This window comes from Heterodontus francisci, chromosome 23, assembly GCF_036365525.1.
Source record: "Heterodontus francisci isolate sHetFra1 chromosome 23, sHetFra1.hap1, whole genome shotgun sequence".
Classification (NCBI taxonomy): Eukaryota; Metazoa; Chordata; class Chondrichthyes; order Heterodontiformes; family Heterodontidae; genus Heterodontus; species Heterodontus francisci.
In genome coordinates this window covers 15107948-15130701 of record NC_090393.1, presented here as the reverse complement: position 1 = coordinate 15130701, position 22754 = coordinate 15107948, and the positions used below count along the sequence as shown (strand labels likewise).

The 22754-nt window shown below is 43.2% G+C and overlaps 1 protein-coding gene across 1 annotated transcript in view; it reads left to right on the top strand.

Annotated features, from left to right (window-relative positions):
- Positions 1–22754, top strand: part of LOC137382964 (unconventional myosin-XVIIIb-like) — a 265768-nt gene that overhangs the window by 78104 nt on the left and 164910 nt on the right. Inside the window, exons 14-15 of the mRNA XM_068055546.1 lie at positions 11041–11188; positions 14968–15127. Coding sequence (XP_067911647.1) covers positions 11041–11188; positions 14968–15127 — 308 coding nt within the window. The remainder of the gene's footprint in view (positions 1–11040; positions 11189–14967; positions 15128–22754) is intronic.

Below are 22754 nucleotides of genomic sequence, written 5' to 3'. Positions count from 1 at the left end.
TCTGTAACAAATCTGCACTTTACAGTCCTGTTTGAGGTTGTAATTGGCTGGATAAATTGGAAAATATAATCTGTGAGACAGTTGGAAATTCAGGGATTGCATGCTTTCTCTGCTCCTCAAGGTGAGGGGGTCACTGGTTGGAAACACCATTCTATTCTCTGGCCCCAATATCAGCACTGAGCACTCCATGTTAGAGTTGCCAACTCTCATTGGACGTATTCCTAGAGGTTTGATTACATGATTTCAAGCTGTGTGACATCTGCTGTTGTTCGCTCATGTGACGCTTGGTCATGTGATGTCCAGTCACATGATCTTTGGACCCAATTTTCAAATGCTATTGCATTTAGCTGATAAAGGCTGGGTCTCCTGTTATTGAGTCTCTCTGCTTAGTCATTTTTGTGCCAATAGTTGTCGAACATGAAGTTCTGAGAACTGGGAATCCGCTCTTTAAACCTTGCCTGACTTAAAGATAATACCCTGGTTTGTGTCTCTCCAATCTCCCTCTCAAACCCCATATCAAATTTAATCATGTCAGGATATCATCTCCACTAAGGAGGTCCACTGGAACTGTATCTCTTTTCTTTCTTCCTCTCCATTATGCATTTCTTGGAAGATGTACAGAACATTGCAAGTTAAAAGTGGTTCCCCAAGAACCTCAGCATCTGGAGTACAGGTGGCTGCCCTTCAGCCCATCCTGCCTATGCATGCTCCAAGAGTATTCCATTTGCAAAGCTATCTGATTTCCAACGGAGTAGTTCAATGCTACTTGCCAGCCGAGGCTCAGTGGTAGCACTCTCAGCTAGGTGGTGGGTTCAAGTCCCTCACTAATGCCTTACTTAATGATAAAACCCTGGTTTGTGACCCCCATCTCCCAGTTTCAGGTGAGACATTAAACCAAAGTCTTTCCCGCCCTCTCAAGTTTTGAAGAAGAGCAGGGGAGTTCTCCCTGGTGTCCTAGCCAATATTTATCCCTCAACCAACATCATTTAAACAAAAATTATCTGGTCATTATCTGGGAACTTGCTGAGCTTGCATTGGCTGCTGTGTTTCCTGCATTACAACAGTGACTACACTTCAAAGGTACTTCGTTGGCTGTAAACACTTTGGGTCATCCTGAGCTAATAAATGATGTTACATAAATTATTTTAGGGGAAGATGGTGGACTAGTAAGCCAAAGGCTCAGGCTACTGCCCTGGGGAAATGGGTTCAAATCCCAACACGGCAGCTTGTGGAATTTAAATTCAATTAATTAGCACATTCAATTAATTACTAAAAATCTGGAATTGAAAGCTATTCTCAGTAATGGTGCATGAAACTAAATTTCATCAATTGTTGTAAAAACCCATCCCTTGTAGGGAAGGAAATCTGCTGTCCTTACCTGGTCTGGCCTATATATGACTCCAGACCCACAGCAATGTGGTTGACTCTTCACTGCCCTCTGAAATGGCCTAGCAAGCAACTCAGTTTTCAAGGGAAATTAGGGATGGGCAACAAATGCCAGCGACACCCACATCCCACAAAAGAATTTTAAAAATGGAAGGCTTCCTTGCTTATATCTGCTGCTTACAGTAATAACAACTTTCTGGTTACCTCAGGTAAGAAATTGAAACAGAAGGTTTTGTTTGATTAATTTTGAGCCCCCAAGCCAGATATGATTTGGGGTCATGATCCTTTTAAGGTTGCGTTTTCCATCATTCTCTCTCCCACGTCAGGACTGAATTCCACTGTTCGCTTGGACATATTTGTAAAAGCAACACTGCTTCCGGAATCATTTCCAAGCCTCTGGCTTCTTGACTTGATGCTTCTACCCAAGGCTGCATACCTCTCCTCTTGCTGCTTGTTTCTGAGACCTACTCTCTTCTCTTCCGCACGCTCCATCCCCTCCTCATTTAGTCACAGAGTGAAGCTGAACCATCCCACTAGTCTGTAGATAGTAACAGAGCAGAATCCCTGGATTTACCAGTTGCAGCAGTGGTGTGTGTTTCCGAGCTGTGCTGACTTCGCTGAATTTCCTTTTTCCTGGGCTGCTTGCAGCAGTGCCCGAGAGATCAATCCTCAATTCCAGAAGGCTGCTGGATAACCTGGAGCGTTGGCAACTCCACTTCCAATTTAGGTACAGCTAGCTCACCATTCCTTGTCTCAATCCCAGTAAAGATGGGAATATCTCACCTGCAGCATGGTGTTTTTAAATTTCACAGAAGGCTATTTTTTTGTTTTTGCCCTGAGTAAAATGGCTGCCTTAGTGCAAGATTATGGGCAGTTTTGTTCTGTGGACTTGTGGCGATTGGGAACGAGATTGAGGGTGCCCAGATTTCTTACAGTTAGGACCTTCACAGAGACAGAGGGCTGGGTTTTCCTGGCCCCCTGGAGACAGGATTGGAGGTGGGGGGGTGGGGGGGGGGGGGGTGGGGGGGGGTCCCAGAAGATAGGGGGGAGCCGGGTCGAGACGGCTCCCGGCACATTCCCACCTGTGGGGGACTTTCCTGGGGCAGATTGGGAACCGGCTTGGCTGTCCCCCGCTCAAGCCTACAGTAGGGAAGTGTTGCTGCAAGTGTACAAGGCAAAAGTGAGACCGCACCTGGAGTATTGCGTACAGTTTTGGTCCCCTTATTTGAGGAGGGATTGCATTGGAGGCAGTTCAGAGGAGGTTCACTAGATTGATTCCAGGGATGAGGGGTTTGTCTTATGAAGAGAGATTGAGCAGTTTAGGCCTTTACTCTCAAGAGTTTAGAAGAATGAGAGGAGATCTAATTGAGGTATTTAAGATGATTAAGGGGATTGCCATTGTCTGTTGGCTTTAGTTCTGTGTGAAATTAGTCTGGGTAGTCTCAGTGCAGTTCCTCGGGTTCATGGCACAATACTACTCTCCATTTGCCACAAATTGCCATTGGCACTCAGACAGGCAAAGAGTTGGGTGAAAATTCCCACATTGTAGCATTTGGAGCTGTTGTACTAAGGTAAAAGTTAGTGTGCATTGCTTGGGGGCATTAAGGCAGCATCTGACTTGTACTTTATCTGTCCTGGGAGTGATTGATGGGTTCCCAAACCGTACAGCACTTTATATCTCAACAGGAACATCTGTCACCTAAACGTCAACATATTCTAAAAAAACAGAAGCTAATTCATAACCCCTTGTCACCTTCTCACTAACGAATTATTCAATCAACTTCAGCTTAAATGTTTTATCCCACCCCATGAATCCATTATTATTAGGTTCAATATTACAGCTAATAGCAATTTCTGATATTTGACTAACTTAATGAAATGTTTGCCTATTTTACCATGTCACAGTGCATGAGATAAAAACTTGCAAAATGTCCATAGCACACAGCAACCTAAAGAAGGAACTTACTTTTATGTAGCCCCTTTCACGTTCTCAGAACATCCTGAAGTATTTCACAGCCAATGATGTACTTTTGATGTATAGTATAATGACTCTCAGAATGTAGGCACATGTGGCAGCTGTCTGCACACAGCAAGGTCTCACAGACAGCAATGAGATAAATGGCCACATAATCCATTTTGGAAGTGTTGACAAAGATCGGCCAGAACATCATGTTGAACTCTTCTGTTCTTGGAATAGTCCTGTAGGATCTTTTACGTTTACCTAAGAGGGCAGATGGGGCCAAAGAATTAATCAATCTTGGTCAACTGAAAATTAACTGTTTGAGTGTTACCCCTTCATCACGCTGTCCCTTTGGTAATAGAGATGTGTGGTTGAATAATATAATCCAGAAGGATTGGGGGTGGCTGTCATGATGCCTGTTGAATGACTTGCTAATGGTCATCAGGCCCACACAGGAAGATAAGCCATTTAGTTAAGTTTTTGGAGAGTGACTGGTACTCTCAAGTTGTAACTCTCATCCCGTGGCATCGATCATTGTCTTCAGTGGAAGAGGGAAGAACACCAGTGAGGGAGAACTGTTGGAAGAGAGAATAATTGATTACTAACATAATTATTTTGTAAATCAAATAGCTACAATTCCATCAACTCGGGTGAAAAATTATAAATGAACTCAATAATGTGCCCGGACAAAAACAGCCAGAACTTAATTTAGATTTCAGCAAATTATTTATCTTTGGTATCAGCCATGGCTTAGTTGGTAGCACTCTCTCCTCTGAGTCAGGAGGTTGAGAGTTCAAGTGCCACTCCAGGACTTGAGCACAAAAATCAAGCCTGACACTCCAGTGCAGTACTGAGGAAGCACTGCACTGTCAGAGGTGTGATCTTTCAGGTGAGATGTTAAACTCAGACCCTGTCTGCCCTCTCAGGTGATGTGAAAGATCCCACGACATTATCTTGAAGAAGAGCAAGGGAGTTATCCCTAGTGATCTGGCTGATATCTATCCCTCAATAAACATCACATAAACAAATTATCTGGCCATTATCACATTGCTGTTTGTGGGAGCTTGCTGTGTACAAATTGGCTGTCACATTTCCTACATTACAACAGTGACTACACTTCGAAAGTACTTCATTGGGTGTAAAGGCTTTTTGAGTCATCTGGTGGTTGTGAAACGCGCTATATAAATGCAAGTCTTTTTCCTTTTTTTGAACTATGTTTTTCTCATTCTACATTTGCTACCTCCTTCTTTTCCTTCCCTCATCCGTTTGTGAATGTGCTGACTCATGCCCAGTTACTGAGTCATACCAATAGGAAGGCTCTCTGTTCAATCCCTGTTGTGTTTTGAAGGGATGTACCATTGTTCCCATGCTATAGAAGTGGGGAATTAGCCAGGATTCCCATGCCTGATTGTTACCCATTGAAACCTGCTAAGAAATACTGTACATGTGCGAGGATATTGGGCTTAGCTGTGATGGGTTTGATGGCCAAAAGACCTGTAGACGCTGACTGTCTAAACACATGTACGGGGAATAGCCACTTGGGGGAGGAATTGGTGATGCCAATGGAATCTTCTCTCTCCGGGAATCAGCAATTTCAAGAAGGGAAAGGAGAATGCTAGCAAGCTCTTTGACTGTGAATGGCATTACAGTCAAATCCTAATGAAAGGTCACATGGACCTGAAATATTAACTCTGTTTTTCTCTCCATATATGCTGCCTGATCTGCTGAGTATTTCAGCATTTTCTGTTTTTGTTACAGCCAAGTCCTACCTTGTCTCCATCCAACGTCAATGCTCTCACACACTTTCCAGCAAGGATACAACAATAACAACTTATATTTATATAGCTCCTTTAATGTAATAAAACATCTCAAGATGCCTTATAAAGGGAAGTTTGATACCAAGTCACAAAAAGAGATTTTAGGGTAGATGACAGAAAGCTTGGTCAAAGAGTTAGGTTTTAAGAAGTGTCTTACTGGAGGAAAATGAGGTAGAGAGATTTAGGGAGAGAATTCCAGAGCTTAGGGCATGGCTACCAATGTTCTTTTTTATTCAATCCTGGGATGTGAGCATCACTGGCTAGGTCAGCATTTATTGCCCATCCCTAATTGCCCTTGAACTGAGTAGCTTGCTAGGCCATTTCAGAGTCAACCACATTGCTGTGGGTCTGGAGTCACATGTAGGCCAGACCAGGTAAGGACAGCACATTTCCTTCCCTAAAGGGCATTAGTGAACCAGATGGGTTTTTAACAACAATTGACAATGGTTGTATGGTCACCACTAGATTTATTAATTGAATTCAAATTCCACCATCTGCTGTGGTGGGATTCAAACTCATGTCCCCAGAGCATAAGCCCGGGGCTGTGGGTTACTAGTCTAGTGACATTACCACTATGCCACGACCTCCCCAGTGAGTGATTAAAATTGGGAATTCTCAAGAGGACAGAATTAGATGAGCACAGAAATCATGAAGTGTTGTAGGGCTGGGGGAGATTAGAGATAGGGAGGGGCAAGGCCATGGAGGGATTTGAAAACAATCAAAAAAGAAGTCAAAAGCATGAATCCTCTCTGATATTTTTCCTCTATCTTGGCCAGGCTGCTGCAGCCAGCTGTAATGCCATGGCTCAAATCAGCTAACTCGCCGCAGACTGAAGAATTAATATGGGACATTCTTGGGCTGGATAGCTCATTGCCATGCTGGGCACTACATTTAGCCATCAAACCATTGGGGTGCTTATTGAAAACAAGTTGACAGCTCGTTGTATGAAATATGGGAGACTGTGACTTTAATTAGTTATTTTAATTTGGCACACTCAAGATATTAGTTACAAAAATATAACCAACAGATCAGTGCTGGTATATTTGGCACAGTATCTGGGAACAAACATTGTTTGTCTTCAGTAATGTGTTTTTTTGGAAATGTGAGCCAGTGACACAACAATGTTAAGTGCATGTAGCTAATGAAGAAATCAGCACCAGATCCTCTGAATGCCTGGTTCCTTTTTAATTGCTGGGCTATTTTGGAAATATCATTGACAATTAGTACAGCAGGGAGCACAATCTAATCTTGTGACATTGCATTTTTCACAAGTTTAGTATAAATTGCTCGAATAATGCAACAATGCAGAGGGAATTATTCAAACCTGTGGTGGTGAAGGCTGTAAATAACGATGCTCGATCAAGCTCGGAACTTTACAGTGGAGAAAGCTGCTCATTATTTACATTATTTCTGACAGGCATTACATTTCTTGTCTGCTCAGCTTCTCCATAAAAGCCAAGATTTGGAACCTAATTTTTGAATGAAATTGTGTGGTGTGAATAATTTTACCGAATTGATTTAAAGTGTTGGGGTGAAATTCCACTCTGCACTACCTTACCAATGTCATTGACCCACTTAAAATAAACAAGCAAATGGCTTCACTAAGATAAGAAAGAATTTAACCCAAACCTTTTCACAATGAATCACATATAATAGCAGAACAGAATTGCATCCTAAAGATTCGACTCAAACTCTTTACTCTAACATTTTGGATGCAGGCATTACCTTTAATGTAGTAATTAGAAGCTAATTAAAGTTTTAAAAGGCCATTCAATCCATCTAAATTTACCCATTTATAAAGAACCTGAAGTCCCTTTTTGCTATCATATTTTCATGCATCTGGTGATGTAATCCGTGATTTGTGGGGCCAGTTGGGAATGTGTGTGAGCTGTCATCTGAACAGATGACTTGTCAAATGTTCTGTTAGGTGTACTGACCCTGGTTTCAAAGCTGTTTTTTTTTAGATAGACCCTAATTGAAAGGGAAACTAAAACTGAAACAGAAACTGAAACTAAAACTTCAGGATTCTGGGGAAACAGAGACTGATACTGAAACTTCGTTTCTGGAGAAACTGAAACTGGTTGAAACCAGATAAAGGGACTCAGAGTTATCTGAGATTAAAGCACGCAGGAATGGAGTTGCAGGCGGGCTGAAGAAAGTGAAGGTTGGATTCAGGAGCTGTTTCTGTTACTTAAGATAACTGATTAACCAGCCTGGCCATACAATACACAGGGTTGTCATTGAAGGGCTCAGATTAAGGCAATACTGGTGGTTCCACAACATCAAGACTCTTGTGAGCAGTGCTGAGGAGGTTCTGGAGTAGTGTGTCTTCTTGGTGAAGATCGTACCTGAGGAGTTTGGGTTGAAGCGGAACTGCTGTCGGTTGAGAATTAGTGGCGGTATCTTGGAAGAAAAGAGCTAGAGATATACCTGAGGACGTTCAGAGCTTTGAAGAACTTTATGGCCGCATCTATCTTTGTTGTATCTGATAGTTAATGGGTGATTTGTAATATATATATTGACCATGATTTGTCTGTTAATTCCTGTTCAATTTATGTTGATTTTGATTTGATTGTTAGAGTTAAAGTTATAAAAGTGAAATCTTGTCCATTTGGTTTTTATTGGGATCGTTTGGTAAATTCATATCTTTTGGTTTGCTGCTCTCCACGGGGATCATAACTATCTTCTTGAAAAATTTTACTGAAGTTACACCTCATGGTAAAATATCAATAATACACTGATATTTACCTTTAATGGTTAGCCTCCTTTCCATTGTTGAGGAATCTACATTAAGGGTAAAGGCCTATAATGTAGGACATCAGCAAGGTTATAAAGAGTGGAGAGAAGACAAGGCAATCAAAAGGTAGTAGCTAGCTTAGTCTGACTAAGGTTGGGTTTGGAAAATATGGGAGGATGAGCAGACTGGTGTGATAAGGAGTGCATAGTTTTTGAGGTCTAAATAAAGAGACTGTGTTCTCGCACCTACACTGTTTGGGATCATCTTCTCATTGCTGCTCTCACATGCGTTCAAGTCTTCAGAAGAAGGAATTTTCCTCCACACAAGATCAGGTGGCAGGTTGTTCAATCTTGCCCATTTAAGAGCGAAGACCAAAGTACAGAAAGTCCTCATCAGGGAACTCCTCTTTGCTGACAATGCTGCATTAACATCTCAATCTGAAGAGCGTCTGCAGAGACTCATCGACAGGATTGTGGCTGCCTGCAATGAATTTGGCCTAACCATCAGCCTCAAGAAAACAAACATCATGGGACAGGACATCAGAAATGCTCCATCCATCAATAGTGGCAACCACGCTCTGGAAGTGGTTCAAGAGTTCACCTACCTAGGCTCAACTATCACCAATAACCTGTCCCTCGATGCAGAAATCAACAAGCGCATGGGAAAGGCGTCCGCTGCTATGTCCAGACTGGCCAAGAGGGTGTGGGAAAATGGCACACTGACACAGAACACAAAAGTCTGAGTGTTTCAAACCTGTGTCCTCAGTACCTTGCTCTACGGCAGCGAGGCCTGGACAATGTATGTCAGCCAAGAGCGACGTCTCAACTCATTCCATCTTTGCTGCCTCCGGAGAATCCTTGGCATCAGGTGGCAGGACCGTATCTCCAACACAGAAGTCCTCGAGGCGGTCAACATCCCCAGCATATACACCCTACTGAGCCAGCGGCGCTTGAGATGGCTTGGCCATGTGAGCCGCATGGAAGATGGCAGGATCCCCAAGGACACATTGTACAGCGAGCTCGTCACTGGTATCAGACCCACCAGCCGTCCATGTTTCCGCTTTAAAGACGTCTGCAAATGCAACATGAAGTCCTGTGACATTGACCACAAGTCGTGGGAGTCAGTTGCCAGTGATCGCCAGAGCTGGCGGACAGCCATAAAGGCGGGGCTAAAGAGTGGCGAGTCGAAGAGACTTAGCAGTTGGCAGGAAAAAAGACAGAAGCGCAAGGAGAGAGCCAACTGTGTAACAGCACCGACAACCAATTTTATCTGCAGCACCTGTGGAAGAGTCTGTCACTCTAGAATTGGCATTTATAGCCACTCCAGGCACTGCTTCACAAACCACTGACCACCTCTAGGCGCTTACCCATTGTGTCTTGAGACAAGGAGGCCAAAGAAGAAGAAGAGTTTTTGAGGTCGAGGGAAAGAATAACCTAGAGAAGGAGGTGCTAAGAAATGTATTACATAGTATTTACAGCACAAAAACTGGCCATTTAGCCCAACAGGTCCATGCTGGTATTTATGCTCCACCCTTCTCCCACCCTTCTTCATCTAATTCCATTAACATATCCTTCTATTCCTTTCTCCCACGTGTGTTTATCTAGCTTCTCCTTAAATGCATCTATGCTATTCGCCTCAACTACTTATGGTAGTGATATTTCTCCTGAATTACTTATTGGATTTCTTAGTGGCTGTCTTATATTCCCGGCCCCTAGTTCTGGTTTCACCTGTAAGTGGAAACATCTTCTCTATGCCTACGCTATCAGATTTTTTCATAATCTTAAAGATTTCTATCAGGTCACCCCTTGGTCTTCTCAATTCCGGTATTACTCCAGAAAATCTCTTTTTGCACATTCTCCAGTGCCTGTATATATGTTACATAATATGGAGATGAGAACTGCTCAGTACTCCTAGTGTGATCCAACCTACGGTTCTATACAAGTTAATCATGACTTCTCTTCTTTTCAATACTAACCCTCTAGAAATCAACGCAAATGCTTTCTTTGCTTTTTTTAAATGGCCTTATAAATCTGTGTTGCTATTTTTAGTGAATTATGTTTTTATACACCCACATCCCTTACTTATTTTCCAAGGAGTATGTGGCCTCCTTATTCTTCCTACCAAATGTACCACCTCACATTTATCTATATTGAAGTTCATTTGCCAATTACATGGCCATACTGCAAGTTTATTAACATCTTCCTATATTTTATCACCATCCTCTTGATATTAAATTGAATATGCAAGGAGGATGAAGATGTATTTGGATATATGGAAGATGTAACACCGTTCCCTTCTGCTGCTGATAAACCATGCTGTAGTCAAATGTTTTCAAGAGCAGACGGACAGTAATATCCATCGTTAAGCCCAAAGCAAACTGCATACAAATTGTTGAACTTAATTGTTGACAGCTGAAGTTAACATTTAGTCAATGACATTCCAGTATTCAGAATAGGTACTGATAGATATATATGGGAAAGGATATTTACGTAATGTGCACATTCTTACTTCACACCTGCTGGTTGGCTTCATATGTTTATTTTGTAGGGTAGGCAGAGGGAGGGAACATTTTTGACCATCAAGGTATGGAATGGCTGTGTTGAACAATGGAACATTTGTCCCCTTTCAGTATCTGTGTCAGCATAAAGCATTCCCAGGTTAGATAAAAGTCAGTATTGTCCCTGAGTGAAACTCCCTCTACGTTGTCCTTTAATCTCACCTTCTGAAGAGCGCACCATATGAACTATCCATTTCCAAGCTGGCACTGTCTAGATATTGGAGGTTTTGCACTGTTGCCCATTCGGAATAGGGTTAGGTGGTCTTATCATTTCCTTATAGCTAGCAGAAAGATAGGACTTCAATATGGGCTGAATTCAAACCCAAGTCCCAGAGGTCAAAGAGCAGTGTGCTAACCCACTCATTCAGGATTATTTCCAAAGATTACCTGAGATGATGTTAAAGCCTTATATTGAGTATCCAATGGAGAATGCAGTTACGTCTGAACTCTACCCCCTGCTTTTTGTTGTCTTTTTGTCTGTAGCTCCATTAACATATCCTATATTAGCTAGAATTGTAAATACAGTTAATTTATTTGTATTTAATTTGTGCCTGACCCTCATGCTTAGTACTTTGTCTATCAGTTCAAGGTTCAGCCATCAGCCCAGGCCGAGGATCCCAAAGGCCTTCTCTGGATTCTGGATGAAGAGGTGTTAGTTCAAAACTCCAATGATACCGTAATCCTCGATCGCTTGTGTTCCTACTTTGAAAAGAAGGGAATGGAAAAAGAAGGTAATGATTGAAAAAACAACCAGTGTTTGTAAGGTCTACTCAAGGAGTTGTGATAAGTATGTAAGACTGCAGCTCTAATTTGTTATTTTAATTGGCATATTCAAGAAATCAGTTGCAAAGATATAATCAACAAATCAGTGATGGTTTATTGAGCACAGTATCTGGAAAGGAACATTGTCTATCTTCAGTAATGTGCTTCTTATAAATGATATCTATGAACTCAATGTTAGATTAATGTTTATGTCAGTGCATGCAGCTAATGAAGATATTCCTTGTTGAGTACTAAAACCATTAGATCTTTAGAACACCTGCTTTGCTCTGAGAACTCATCATATAAGTTCCTGTAATAATCCAACAATGCAGTGATTTGAAGAAACTGTTAATGTGTGTTTTTTTTATTGTGTGCTTCACCTGTTCTCGAAGCGTTTATTGGTGTATCCTTGACCTTTGCTCTTTGCCCAAAGTTCCTACCAATCACAGAACTACCACAGACAGAAAAGGGGCATAAGTCAGAAGCGTGAAGTCTTTGACAAATCTCCCTGAGATTGTCTGATGGGAGGAGCATGAAATATTTCAGGAGTCTCCCTCTTTGTTCTTGCATCCTCCCTGCCAGAAAGAAAGAACTTCCATTTATATAGCACCTCTCACATCCTTGCAATGTTCCAAACTGGTTCACAGTTAACAAAGTACTTTTGAAGTGTTGTCACTGTTGTAATGCAGACAAGGAAAGCTGCTAATTTTCACACAGCAAGGCCCCTGAACAGCAATGAGGTAAATGACGGGATAATGGTACCATTATAAAACGTGTAGATGAGCAGAGAGACCTTGGTCACAAATCCTTAAAGGTGTCAGGGCAAGTTGATAAGGTGGTTAAAGAAAATATGAATTATTTGGGTTTATACATAGAGGAATAGAATATAAAGCAAAGAGATCATGCAAGAACTTTATAAATCATTGGTCAGGCCTAAGCTGGAGTATTGTGGACAATTTTGGGCACCATACTTCAGGAAAGATGTAAAACCCTTTGAAAGGGTACAGAGGAGGTTTACTAGCTGCCCGGAAACTTTTTGTGGGTTTGCAAACGGCAATTTCCACTAATGCGTTGTCAGTTCAGTATGGCACCCTCAACAGGGGATCTCTGGCGTCTGTAAACAGCGTAAGAAATAGTGAGGCTCTTCAACAAATCAGATTGAAATATCTTCACTGAGACACACAGGCTGCAAACCAGGAAATAAAGAATAAGAAATATAACAACAACAACTTATATTTAGATAACACCTTTAGTGTAATAAAACTTTCCAAGACACTTCACATGAGCATTATAAAACAAAATATGATACAGAGCCACATAAGGAAATATTGTTTCAGATGACCAAAATCTTGGTCAAAGAGGTAGGTTTCAAGGATATAAATAACATTTAAATCATGTACAGGAAGCAAAATAAATATTGATAAATACAGATGGGATTAAGGGAGAGGGATAAAAGAAACAGAAAAAGTCATAAAAATATTTTTTTAAGTCTGCAAAATTAATTTTCTTAGGGAATGAGACTCTGCACTCGTAGAATTATTTTTCAGGGTGAGAGAGGTTGTTCATTTGTAATTATTACTTAATATTCTGTTAAAAGCTCACTTATTCCTATTGCACCAGCCCTAATTGTGCCAGCTATCTTTAGTGCAAATCTAGTGGGTACGTAACCTAAATTCACGCCATTACAGTGATTTCAGTCCGGGTCTATTGGTGAGGTAACTGCACATGTGTGGATACGAGACGTTGCTGTCAGATTTAACCTGTAATAATGGCTGATGGCCTCGCCATTATTATTACCATAAAATCCGGGCCAATCCGTTTTAGTGGTGTTGGTTGAGGGATAAATGTTGGCCAAAACACCAGGAAGAACATCCTTGCTATTCTTCAATATGCCATGGGATATTTTATGTCCAACTGTGAGGGCAGATAGGGCTGTGGTTTCGCTGATTACAATGTGGTCTACTCTACATTGGGGAGACCAAACGCAGACTGGGTGAACGCTTTGCGGAACACCTCCACTCAGTCTGCAAGCAGGACCCCGAGCTTCAGGTTGCTTGCCATTGCAACACTCCTCCCTGCTCTCATGCTCACATCTCTGTCCTGGGATTGCTGCAGTGTTCCAGTGAACATCAACGCAAGCTTGAGGAACAGCATCTCATTTACCAATTAGGCACACTACAGCCTGCCAGACTGAACATTGAGTTCAATAATTTCAGAGCATGACAGGCCCCCCATTTTACTTTTATTTTTAGTTAATTTTTCTTTTTCCTTTTTTTAATATATTTTTTGTGTTTATTTTAATTTATTTCATCTTAGTTTGTTAAGTTTGCTTACCCACTGTTTTTTTCATGTTTGTACTTGCGGCTGTTCAATTTTCAGTCTGTTAACACCGTTTGTGTACTCATGCTTTGTCTTTCAACACACCATTAACATATCTTTGCTCCATGGCCTTCTGGTCAGCTATTCTGTGACCTTGTCCTATCTACACCTTCTCCTTTGTTATCTCTTGCCCCACCCCCACCTCACTTGCTTATAACCTTTTACATTTCTAATATTTGCCAGTCCTGAAGAAGGGTCACTGACCTGAAACGTTAACTCTGCTTCTCTCTCCACAGATGCTGCCAGACCTGCTGAGCGTTTCCAACATTTCTTGTTTTTATTTTAGATTTCCAGCATCTGCAGTATTTTGCTTTTAATTTAGGGCTTTGGTTTGATGTCTCATCTGAAGGACAGCATCATTCAGTTCTGCACCAAAAAGTTAGCCGAGATTATATTTGTGCTTCAGCCATAACCTTCTAACTCATAACGAGGGTGATACCACTCAACCAAAGTTGACACTTGACTCATGAGTTGCCTTGCCTTTTTCTGGGGGGGGGGGTGGGGGGGCGGGGTCACAGCTTAAAGAACTGTGGAACAATCCTTCAGTGTTCCTTTAATGCACTGCACAACTCTGCTTCTTTTTGATCTTCGATTCTTACATTTATAAAGGAGTGGTACTTTATGTTTATATTGCTCTGTCAATATCTGTCCGAAGAAACTATGGCCTGCACTTTCCATTTGGTTCTGCCCAGATATCAGCGTAATCCACGTGAAATCGACTGAAATGATGCAAAAGATCATGGAGCTTAAAACATGAGCTACGCCAATAACCATTTGCTTTCGTGTTTCCGTGATCTTCTACGCTGTTTCAAAAGTCAACTTGCCCGAAACCAACCCCACCCACAAAATTGGCCAAACCCCCAGGTCCAAACATCGGGATGGTGAGTTTCCATTGATTGTGCCTGTTTGCGAAGATTGGTCAAATTGCGCTCATATTCTGATTTGTGGAGGCTTGTCATTTTGGGTCACCTTCCCTCCAGAGCTACTCTGATGCTAATAGTTATGGGAAGGTGATACCTGATTCACTTTAATGGAAGGCCAGTGCTTTCGACTATCCTCTGAGATGGTCCACCATGAACAGATTTCCATTGGTTAATACTGCGATGCAAAATGGCAGGACTTTGCCCATTAAATATTTATATTACTGTATTCGCTTAAGATAGTCATTGGGAGAGCTTTTAGAACAGGAAATACTTACCTCCCACTGCCCCACCCCTCCACTCCTTTCTCCTGGCGTTTTCAGCTGTATCTTCTGGAGTGCAATCATGCATTTAGATCCGTTTTAGTTCTTGGGACTGAAGAATGTTCAACTCATTGGCAAAGGCTTAAGTTCCCTGTCTGTGACTGATTGATGATTTTGTGCTCACAGAGAAACAGCCACTGAGGAGATGCGAGCAGGAGCAGCAGTTTGAGATTGCCCATCAGCTCGGCACAGACCCTGTGAGGTACGACGTGACGGGCTGGATCAACAAAGCCAAGCAGAACCTATCGCTAGAGAATGCCAGCGAGCTGCTGCAGGAATCCAGAATGTAAGTGTTATAGCCTGATGCACAAGGTGCCCTAGTAAGATCCAGAAACTAAAAATGTATACCCAACTGAGTCATGCAGACCAGGGCCCTGGTATGTGCTGAGCCAGCTGATCTTAGCCAGAGTGGCAGCACGGCTGCTACAATTGGCCTCAGCGTCACTGGGTTAGGAAGGGGAAATGATCAGCCTAGTTGATTCCACAGCTGACTATGGCTGTAGGTGTTTGTGAGTTGACATTGGGTGATGGTAGGTATAGGCTAGGCTCCCATGATCTGCCGTTGCATAGCCTCCCAATGTACAAGCTTCACGCAGGTATAATGTATAATTGAAGGAGGTTGCATTTTGTGGATCATGTGGAACTTTAGCCAACAGAGGAGTCTTCAGGAGTGGAGTGCCACTGAATCTTGTTCACATTTCACTCAGAATCTTGCTATAATTTCATGGAGTTGATATTTCATGGCTGTTCATTTTGTTTTTATGGACTGATTTGTTCTCCCACAAAAATGGGATAAATTTCTCTGATGCGCCAGAGAAATTTCCCCCATTTTGTTTTGGCGCCAGTGTTGAACAAAATATCATAGAACAATACAACATAGCTGGAGGCTATTCAGCCCATCCAGTCTGTGCTGGCTGTTTCAAAGATCAATCCAGTTAGTCCCACTCCCCGCTTCTTTCCCCATACCCCTGCAATCTTTCTCTCCTTCATGTATTTCACCAATTTCCTTTTGAAGGTTATTATTGAATCTGTAAGCACCCTCCTAACAGGCAGCGCATTCCGCATTCCAATCCCTCCGCTGTATTAATAACAGATACTAATGCAATTCCAAGAGTCCATGCTTGTGATTATTAAAAATAAATCAGTCCCCCATGTTCCCGCAGTTCAACATTCACTTCACCACCCTGAATGTACTTCACGAATTGCTTGCACTTGCCATAGTGAGACAGAGACCTCCCTGTCTCAGCAATGGGAGAAAATTATACCTCCATTAATTCATCCATATCTGCCATGGAGTCCACAAGCACTTCCATGTCAATTATTTACAGAAGGTTTCATGCAGATTAAAGGTCCCTCTACCCTGCTCCATGTCCCTTAACCCAATCCACACTGTGATGGGATGCTCGTCAAGGCGTTATGTATCCTACACCATACAACCTGTGACCTTTCTACCGAGAGAGACAACTGTTAAATCAAAGCCACAATATAATTTATTAAGTTTTTATATTTTGCCCACATTCTATAAGCTTTTCACACGATAGATGGCAAATATGCTTAACTCAAACCAATTAAATCATTTATAATTAACACTGACCAAAAGTAGACCCCCTTCAGGTTTCTTAAGCTATTTATGGACCTGCATCCCATTTCCTTTCTGGTGCATTGTGAGTTGAGGACTGGTTCACCTTTTCTCTCAGAATGACTGTTTTAAGCGATATGCATTATTAATACTTACTACACCCATTAACAAGTTAATCAATATGTAATATTTTATTAATCTTCAGCTCCCATGTGGGTCTTTGCATTTCATGGTGTTTGGGATTGATATATGCTTCAGTTTGGTTCTTTAAAACCATACTTCTGTGTTAAAATCAATCTAATAAGATTACCATAGATTAGGACAAGCATTGTTTTTTATTATTTTTCATAAATACTCTACAGGCTATGCAGGGAAGCCTCAGTTATGCTTGGTATTAGTCTAAATGGAGATCCTGTTGCCCTAATGGAATATAAACCAGAGCTACTAAATGCCATCTATTGAAGAATCAAGCCAAGGGCTGAGACCTATAATGGTTGAGAAGAGTAGGAAAGGAATTAGAATTAGAACATTACAGCGCAGTACAGGCCCTTCGGCCCTCGATGTTGCGCCGACCTGTGAAACCATCTGACCTACACTATTCCATTTTCATCCATATGTCTATCCAATGACCACTTAAATGCCCTTAAAGTTGGCGAATCTACTACTGCTGCAGGCAGGGCGTTCCACGCCCTTACTACTCTCTGAGTAAAGAAACTACCTCTCACATCTGTCCTATATCTATCATCCCTCAACTTGAAGCTATGTCCCCTCGTGTTTGCCATCACCATCCGAGGAAAAAGACGCTCACTATCCACCCTATCTAACCCTCTGATTATCTTATATGTCTCTATTAAGTCACCTCTCCTCCTCCTTCTCTCCAACGAAAACAACCTCAAGTCCCTCAGCCTTTCCTCGTAAGACCTTCCCTCCATACCAGGCAACATCCTAGTAAATCTCCTCTGCACCCTTTCCATAGCTTCCACATCCTTCCTATAATGCGGTGACCAGAACTGCACGCAATACTCCAAGTGCGGTCTCACCAGAGTTTTGTACAGCTGCAGCATGACCTCGTGGCTCCGAAACTCGACCCCCCTACTAATAAAAGCTAACACACCATATGCCTTCTTAACAGCCCTATTAACCTGGTTAGCAACCTTCAGGGATTTATGCACCTGGACACCAAGATCTCTCTGTTCATCTACACTACCAAGAATCTTCCCATTAGCCCAGTACTCTGCATTCCTGTTACTCCTTCCAAAGTGAATCACCTCACACTTTTCCGCATTAAACTCCATTTGCCATCTCTCAGCCCAGCTCTGCAGCCTATCTATGTCCCTCTGTACCCTACAACATCCTTCGGCACTATCCACAACTCCACCGACCTTAGTGTCATCTGCAAATTTACTAACCCACCCTTCTACACCCTCTTCCAGGCCATTTATAAAAATGACAAACAGCAGTGGCCCCAAAACAGATCCTTGCGGTACAGCACTAGTAACTAAACTCCAGGATGAACATTTGCCATCAACCACCACCCTCTGTCTTCTTTCAGCTAGCCAATTTCTGATCCAAAGCTCTAAATCACCTTCAACCCCATACTTCCGTATTTTCTGCAATAGCCTACCGTGGGGAACCTTATCAAACGCCTTACTGAAATCCATATACACCACATCCACTGCTTTACCCTCATCCACCTGTTTGGTCACCTTCTCGAAAAACTCAATAAGGTTTGTGAGGCACAACCTACCCGTCACAAAACCGTGCTGACTATCTCTAATGAACTTATTCTTTTCAAGATGATTATAAATCCTGTCTCTTATAACCTTTTCCAACATTTTACCCACAACCGAAGTAAGGCTCACAGGTCTATAATTACCAGGGCTGTCTCTACTCCCCTTCTTGAACAAGGGGACAACATTTGCTATCCTCCAGTCTTCCGGCACTATTCCTGTCGACAATGACGACATAAAGATCAAGGACAAAGGCTCTGCAATCTCCTCCCTAGCTTCCCAGAGAATCCTAGGGTAAATCCCATCTGGCCCAGGGGACTTATCTATTTTCACACTTTCCAAAATTGCTAACACCTCCTCCTTGTGAACCTCAATCCCATCTAGCCTCGTAGCCTGAATCTCAGTATTCTCAACAACATTTTCTTTCTCTACTGTAAATACTGACGCAAAATATTCATTTAACACTTCCCCTATCTCCTCTGATTCCACACACAACTTCCCACTACTATCCTTGATTGGCCCTAATCTAACTCTAGTCATTCTTTTATTCCTGATATACCAAAAGAAAGCCTTAGGGTTTTCCCTGATCCGATCCACCAATGACTTCTCGTGTCCTCTCCTTGCTCTTCTTAGCTCTCCCTTTAGATCCTTCCTGGCTAGCTTGTAGCTCTCAAGCGCCCTAACTGAGCCTTCACGTCTCATCCTAACATAAGCCTTCTTCTTCCTCTTGACAAGCGCTTCAACTTCTTTAGTAAACCACGGCTCCCTCGCACGACAACTTCCTCCCTGCCTCACAGGTACATACTTATCAAGGACACGCAGTAGCTGCTCCTTGAATAAGCTCCACATTTCGATTGTTCCCATCCCCTGCAGTTTCCTTCCCCATCCTACGCATCCTAAATCTTGCCTAATCGCATCATAATTTCCTTTCCCCCAGTTATAATTCTTGCCCTGCGGTATATACCTGTCCCTGCCCATCGCTAAGGTAAACCTAACCGAATTGTGATCACTATCGCCAAAGTGCTCACCTACATCTAAATCTAACACCTGGCCGGGTTCATTTCCCAGTACCAAATCCAATGTGGCATCACCCCTGGTTGGCCTGTCTACATACTGTGTCAGAAAACCCTCCTGCACACACTGGACAAAAACTGACCCATCTAAAGTACTCGAACTATAGTATTTCCAGTCGATATTTGGAAAGTTAAAGTCCCCCATAACAACTACCCTGTTACTCTCGCCCCTGTCGAGAATCATCTTCGCTATCCTTTCCTCTACATCTCTGGAACTATTCGGAGGTCTATAAAAGACTCCCAACAGGGTAACCTCACCTCTCCTGTTTCTAACCTCGGCCCATACTACCTCAGTAGACGAGTCCTCAAACGTCCTTTCTGTCGCTGTAATACTCTCCTTGATTAACAATGCCACACCCCCCCCTCTTTTACCATCTTCTCTGTTCTTACTGAAACATCTAAATCCCGGAATCTGCAACATCCATTCCTGCCCCTGCTCTACCCATGTCTCCGAAATGGCCACTACATCGAGATCCCAGGTACCAACCCATGCTGCAAGCTCACCCACCTTATTCCGGATGCTCCTGGCGTTGAAATAGACACACTTTAAACCAGGTTCTTGCTTGCCAGTGCCCTCTTGCGTCCTTGTAACCATATCCCTGACCTCACTACTCTCAACATCCTGTACACTGGCACTACAATTTAGGTTCCCATTCCCCTGCTGAATTAGTTTAAACCCCCCCGAAGAGCACTAGCAAACCTCCCCCCCAGGATATTGGTACCCCTCTGGTTCAGGTGAAGACCATCCTGTTTGTAGAGGTCCCACCTACCCCAGAAAGAGCCCCAATTATCCAGGAAACCAAAACCCTCCCTCCTGCACCATCCCTGCAGCCACGTGTTCAACTCCTCTCTCTCCCTATTCCTCACTTCGCTATCACGCGGCACGGGCAACAACCCAGAGATAACAACTCTGTTTGTTCTCGCTCTAAGCTTCCACCCTAGCTCCCTGAATTTCTGTCTTAAATCCCCATCTCTCTTCCTACCTATGTCGTTGGTGCCTATGTGGACCACGACTTGGGGCTGCTCCCCCTCCCCATTAAGGATCCCAAAAACACGATCCGAGACATCACGAACCCTGGCACCTGGGAGGCAACATACCAACCGTGAGTCTCTCTCGTTCCCACAGAACCTCCTATCTGTTCCCCTAACTATGGAGTCCCCAATGACTAATGTTCTGCTCCTCTTCCCCCTTCCCTTCTGAGCAACAGGGACAGACTCTGTGCCAGATACCTGTACCCCATTGCTTACCCCTGGTAAGTCGTCCCCCGCAACAGTATCCAAAACGGTATACCTGTTGTTGAGGGAAACGGCCACAGGGGATCCCTGCACTGCCTGCTGGTTCCCTCTCCTTCCCCTGACGGTAACCCATCTACCTACTTCTTTTACCTGAGGTGTGACTACCTCCCCATAACTCCTCTCAATAACCTCCTCCGCCTCCCGAATGATCCGAAGTTCATCCAGCTCCAGCTCCAGTTCCCTAATGCGGTTCTCGAGGAGCTGGAGTTGGGTGCACTTCCCACAGATGCAGTCAGCAGGGACACTCTTGGCGACCCTTACCTCCCACATTCTGCAGGAGGAACATACAACTGCCTTAACCTCCATTCCCACTATTCCAAATTCCCAACAAATCTACTGAAAAACCAAAAACAAAAAGTCAAAACTTGTTAGGTTAGCAATCCAACGGACAGAACTTCCTAAATAAAAAGCTTACCTTATCAACACACCAGAGTCCTTTTTTTTGGTTAGAGGAGGAGGGTGGGTGGGAGACACTACACGTGTAGTGTCTCGGAGCTGAAATAAGCCACAAAAAGATGCCAAGCTCGGGTTTGAAAAGTCAGAATATGGCAAGAGGAAGGGAAGATTGAGGGAGACAAGCAGCTGTACCGTGGTGATGATGTAGTGAGTCCTTGGGCTGAATTTTCATCCTGAGGCAGAGGTGGGTTTGGAGGTGGCATGCCAGCAATTTCTTGCTACCAGCTAGTGTGCTTCGGAGGGGGTGGGAGTGGGGGGCGGCCGGGTAACAGCAGCAGCGGGTAGCCAATTGAAGTGCCAGTTGAGGGCACTCTTCACACACCATCTGGATATGGTTTATCTTATACCCGATAACCCATTAACCAGATGGTGTCTGGAGCCCGTAGATGGAATGCTGGCGGACTCCCGGCAGCAGGCCAGGAGGGCCACAGGCGCATCCTGCAAAGAAGCCCAGCAGAGATCCACTGGGCTGCGAGGGCTGCAGCTGCGACTACAGGCTGTCCTGTGGAGGGGATCCCCCTCTGCAATGATGACCTGGCAGATGTGGCCATAATATATTTTGTACCGTTTACAAGTCTTGAGATGTTGCCTCCATCTTGAGGAGCCCTCTTCACCTCCCACCTACAACGGTAGCGCCCACCTCTCCTGGTGTGACTGTCGGCTGACTAGAATGTCGGGCACTACCAATGGCCCTCCCGGTTGCAGACCCCTCCCACCATCCTTAATTGGACAGAGCTCCCGGAGGCGGCCTCTTAATTGGCCACCTCCTGCAAATCTCCTGTAGGGTCCCATTCTAGCCACTTCTGATTCCCAACCTAGAATTCAGCTTGGCGTCAGGATCGGGACTCTGGAACTAAAATCCAGCCTTTTATTTCAACACAACCAAAATACAACAGAGAGGATGTACATGAGAATTAATGTACTTGCAGCTTGAAAGGAACAAGAGAGCAAAATTCAGAGCGGTTATATTAAATGTTAACATGGTATGATCAGATTAGTCCTCTAGTCTTCAAATTATCTTGTATTTCTTTGTTGGTTTTGTTTTATAATTCTACCTGTATGTCTAGGAAGGAATCTACTCTGATGCATACTATTCTTCAAGTGGGTGGAGCACCACTGACAGAGACCTTGCAATGAGATTGTCAGTGGTTCCCAATGATTGCTTATCCAAATCATAATTCAAGTGGTGGAAGTGGGATTAAGCGATTATTTTGGGCTCTGTCCCGACTCACCATTCCAGAGGGAAATGAGAATGATGTGTTCCACTTCCATGAGACAGTCATGATCTGGTGAAACCCATTCATTTGAAACTCTATCACAAATGACTCTAGGATTGCTGATGGGGAATTAAGTTCTCACCTCTGGGAATTAAAGGACCCACCTTGTGTAATGCTCTATGGCTAATTACATTCAGCATCTTTAAGCTGTGTTCACTTAAGACTCTTCTAAAAATGCATTTTCTGCATTTTGAATTTTTCTGGGCCCTGTTCGGTGGACTATAGTTAAAAGAAGTGGACACATAAGTGCATAATTATGTGTTCCACTAATGTCACTCAGTAACCAATCATTCAGGTTGTTTAAATGCAATCTCATTTTGAAATACTGTCAATTTAACCTCCGTCTGGCTGGGCATCTTGACCTGGCTTTATGTTATAGATCATAGAGAGATACAGCACTGAAACAGGCCCTTCGGCCCACTGAGTCTGTGCCGACCAACAACCACCCATTTATACTAATCCTACATTAATCCCATACTCCCTACCACATCCCCACAATTCT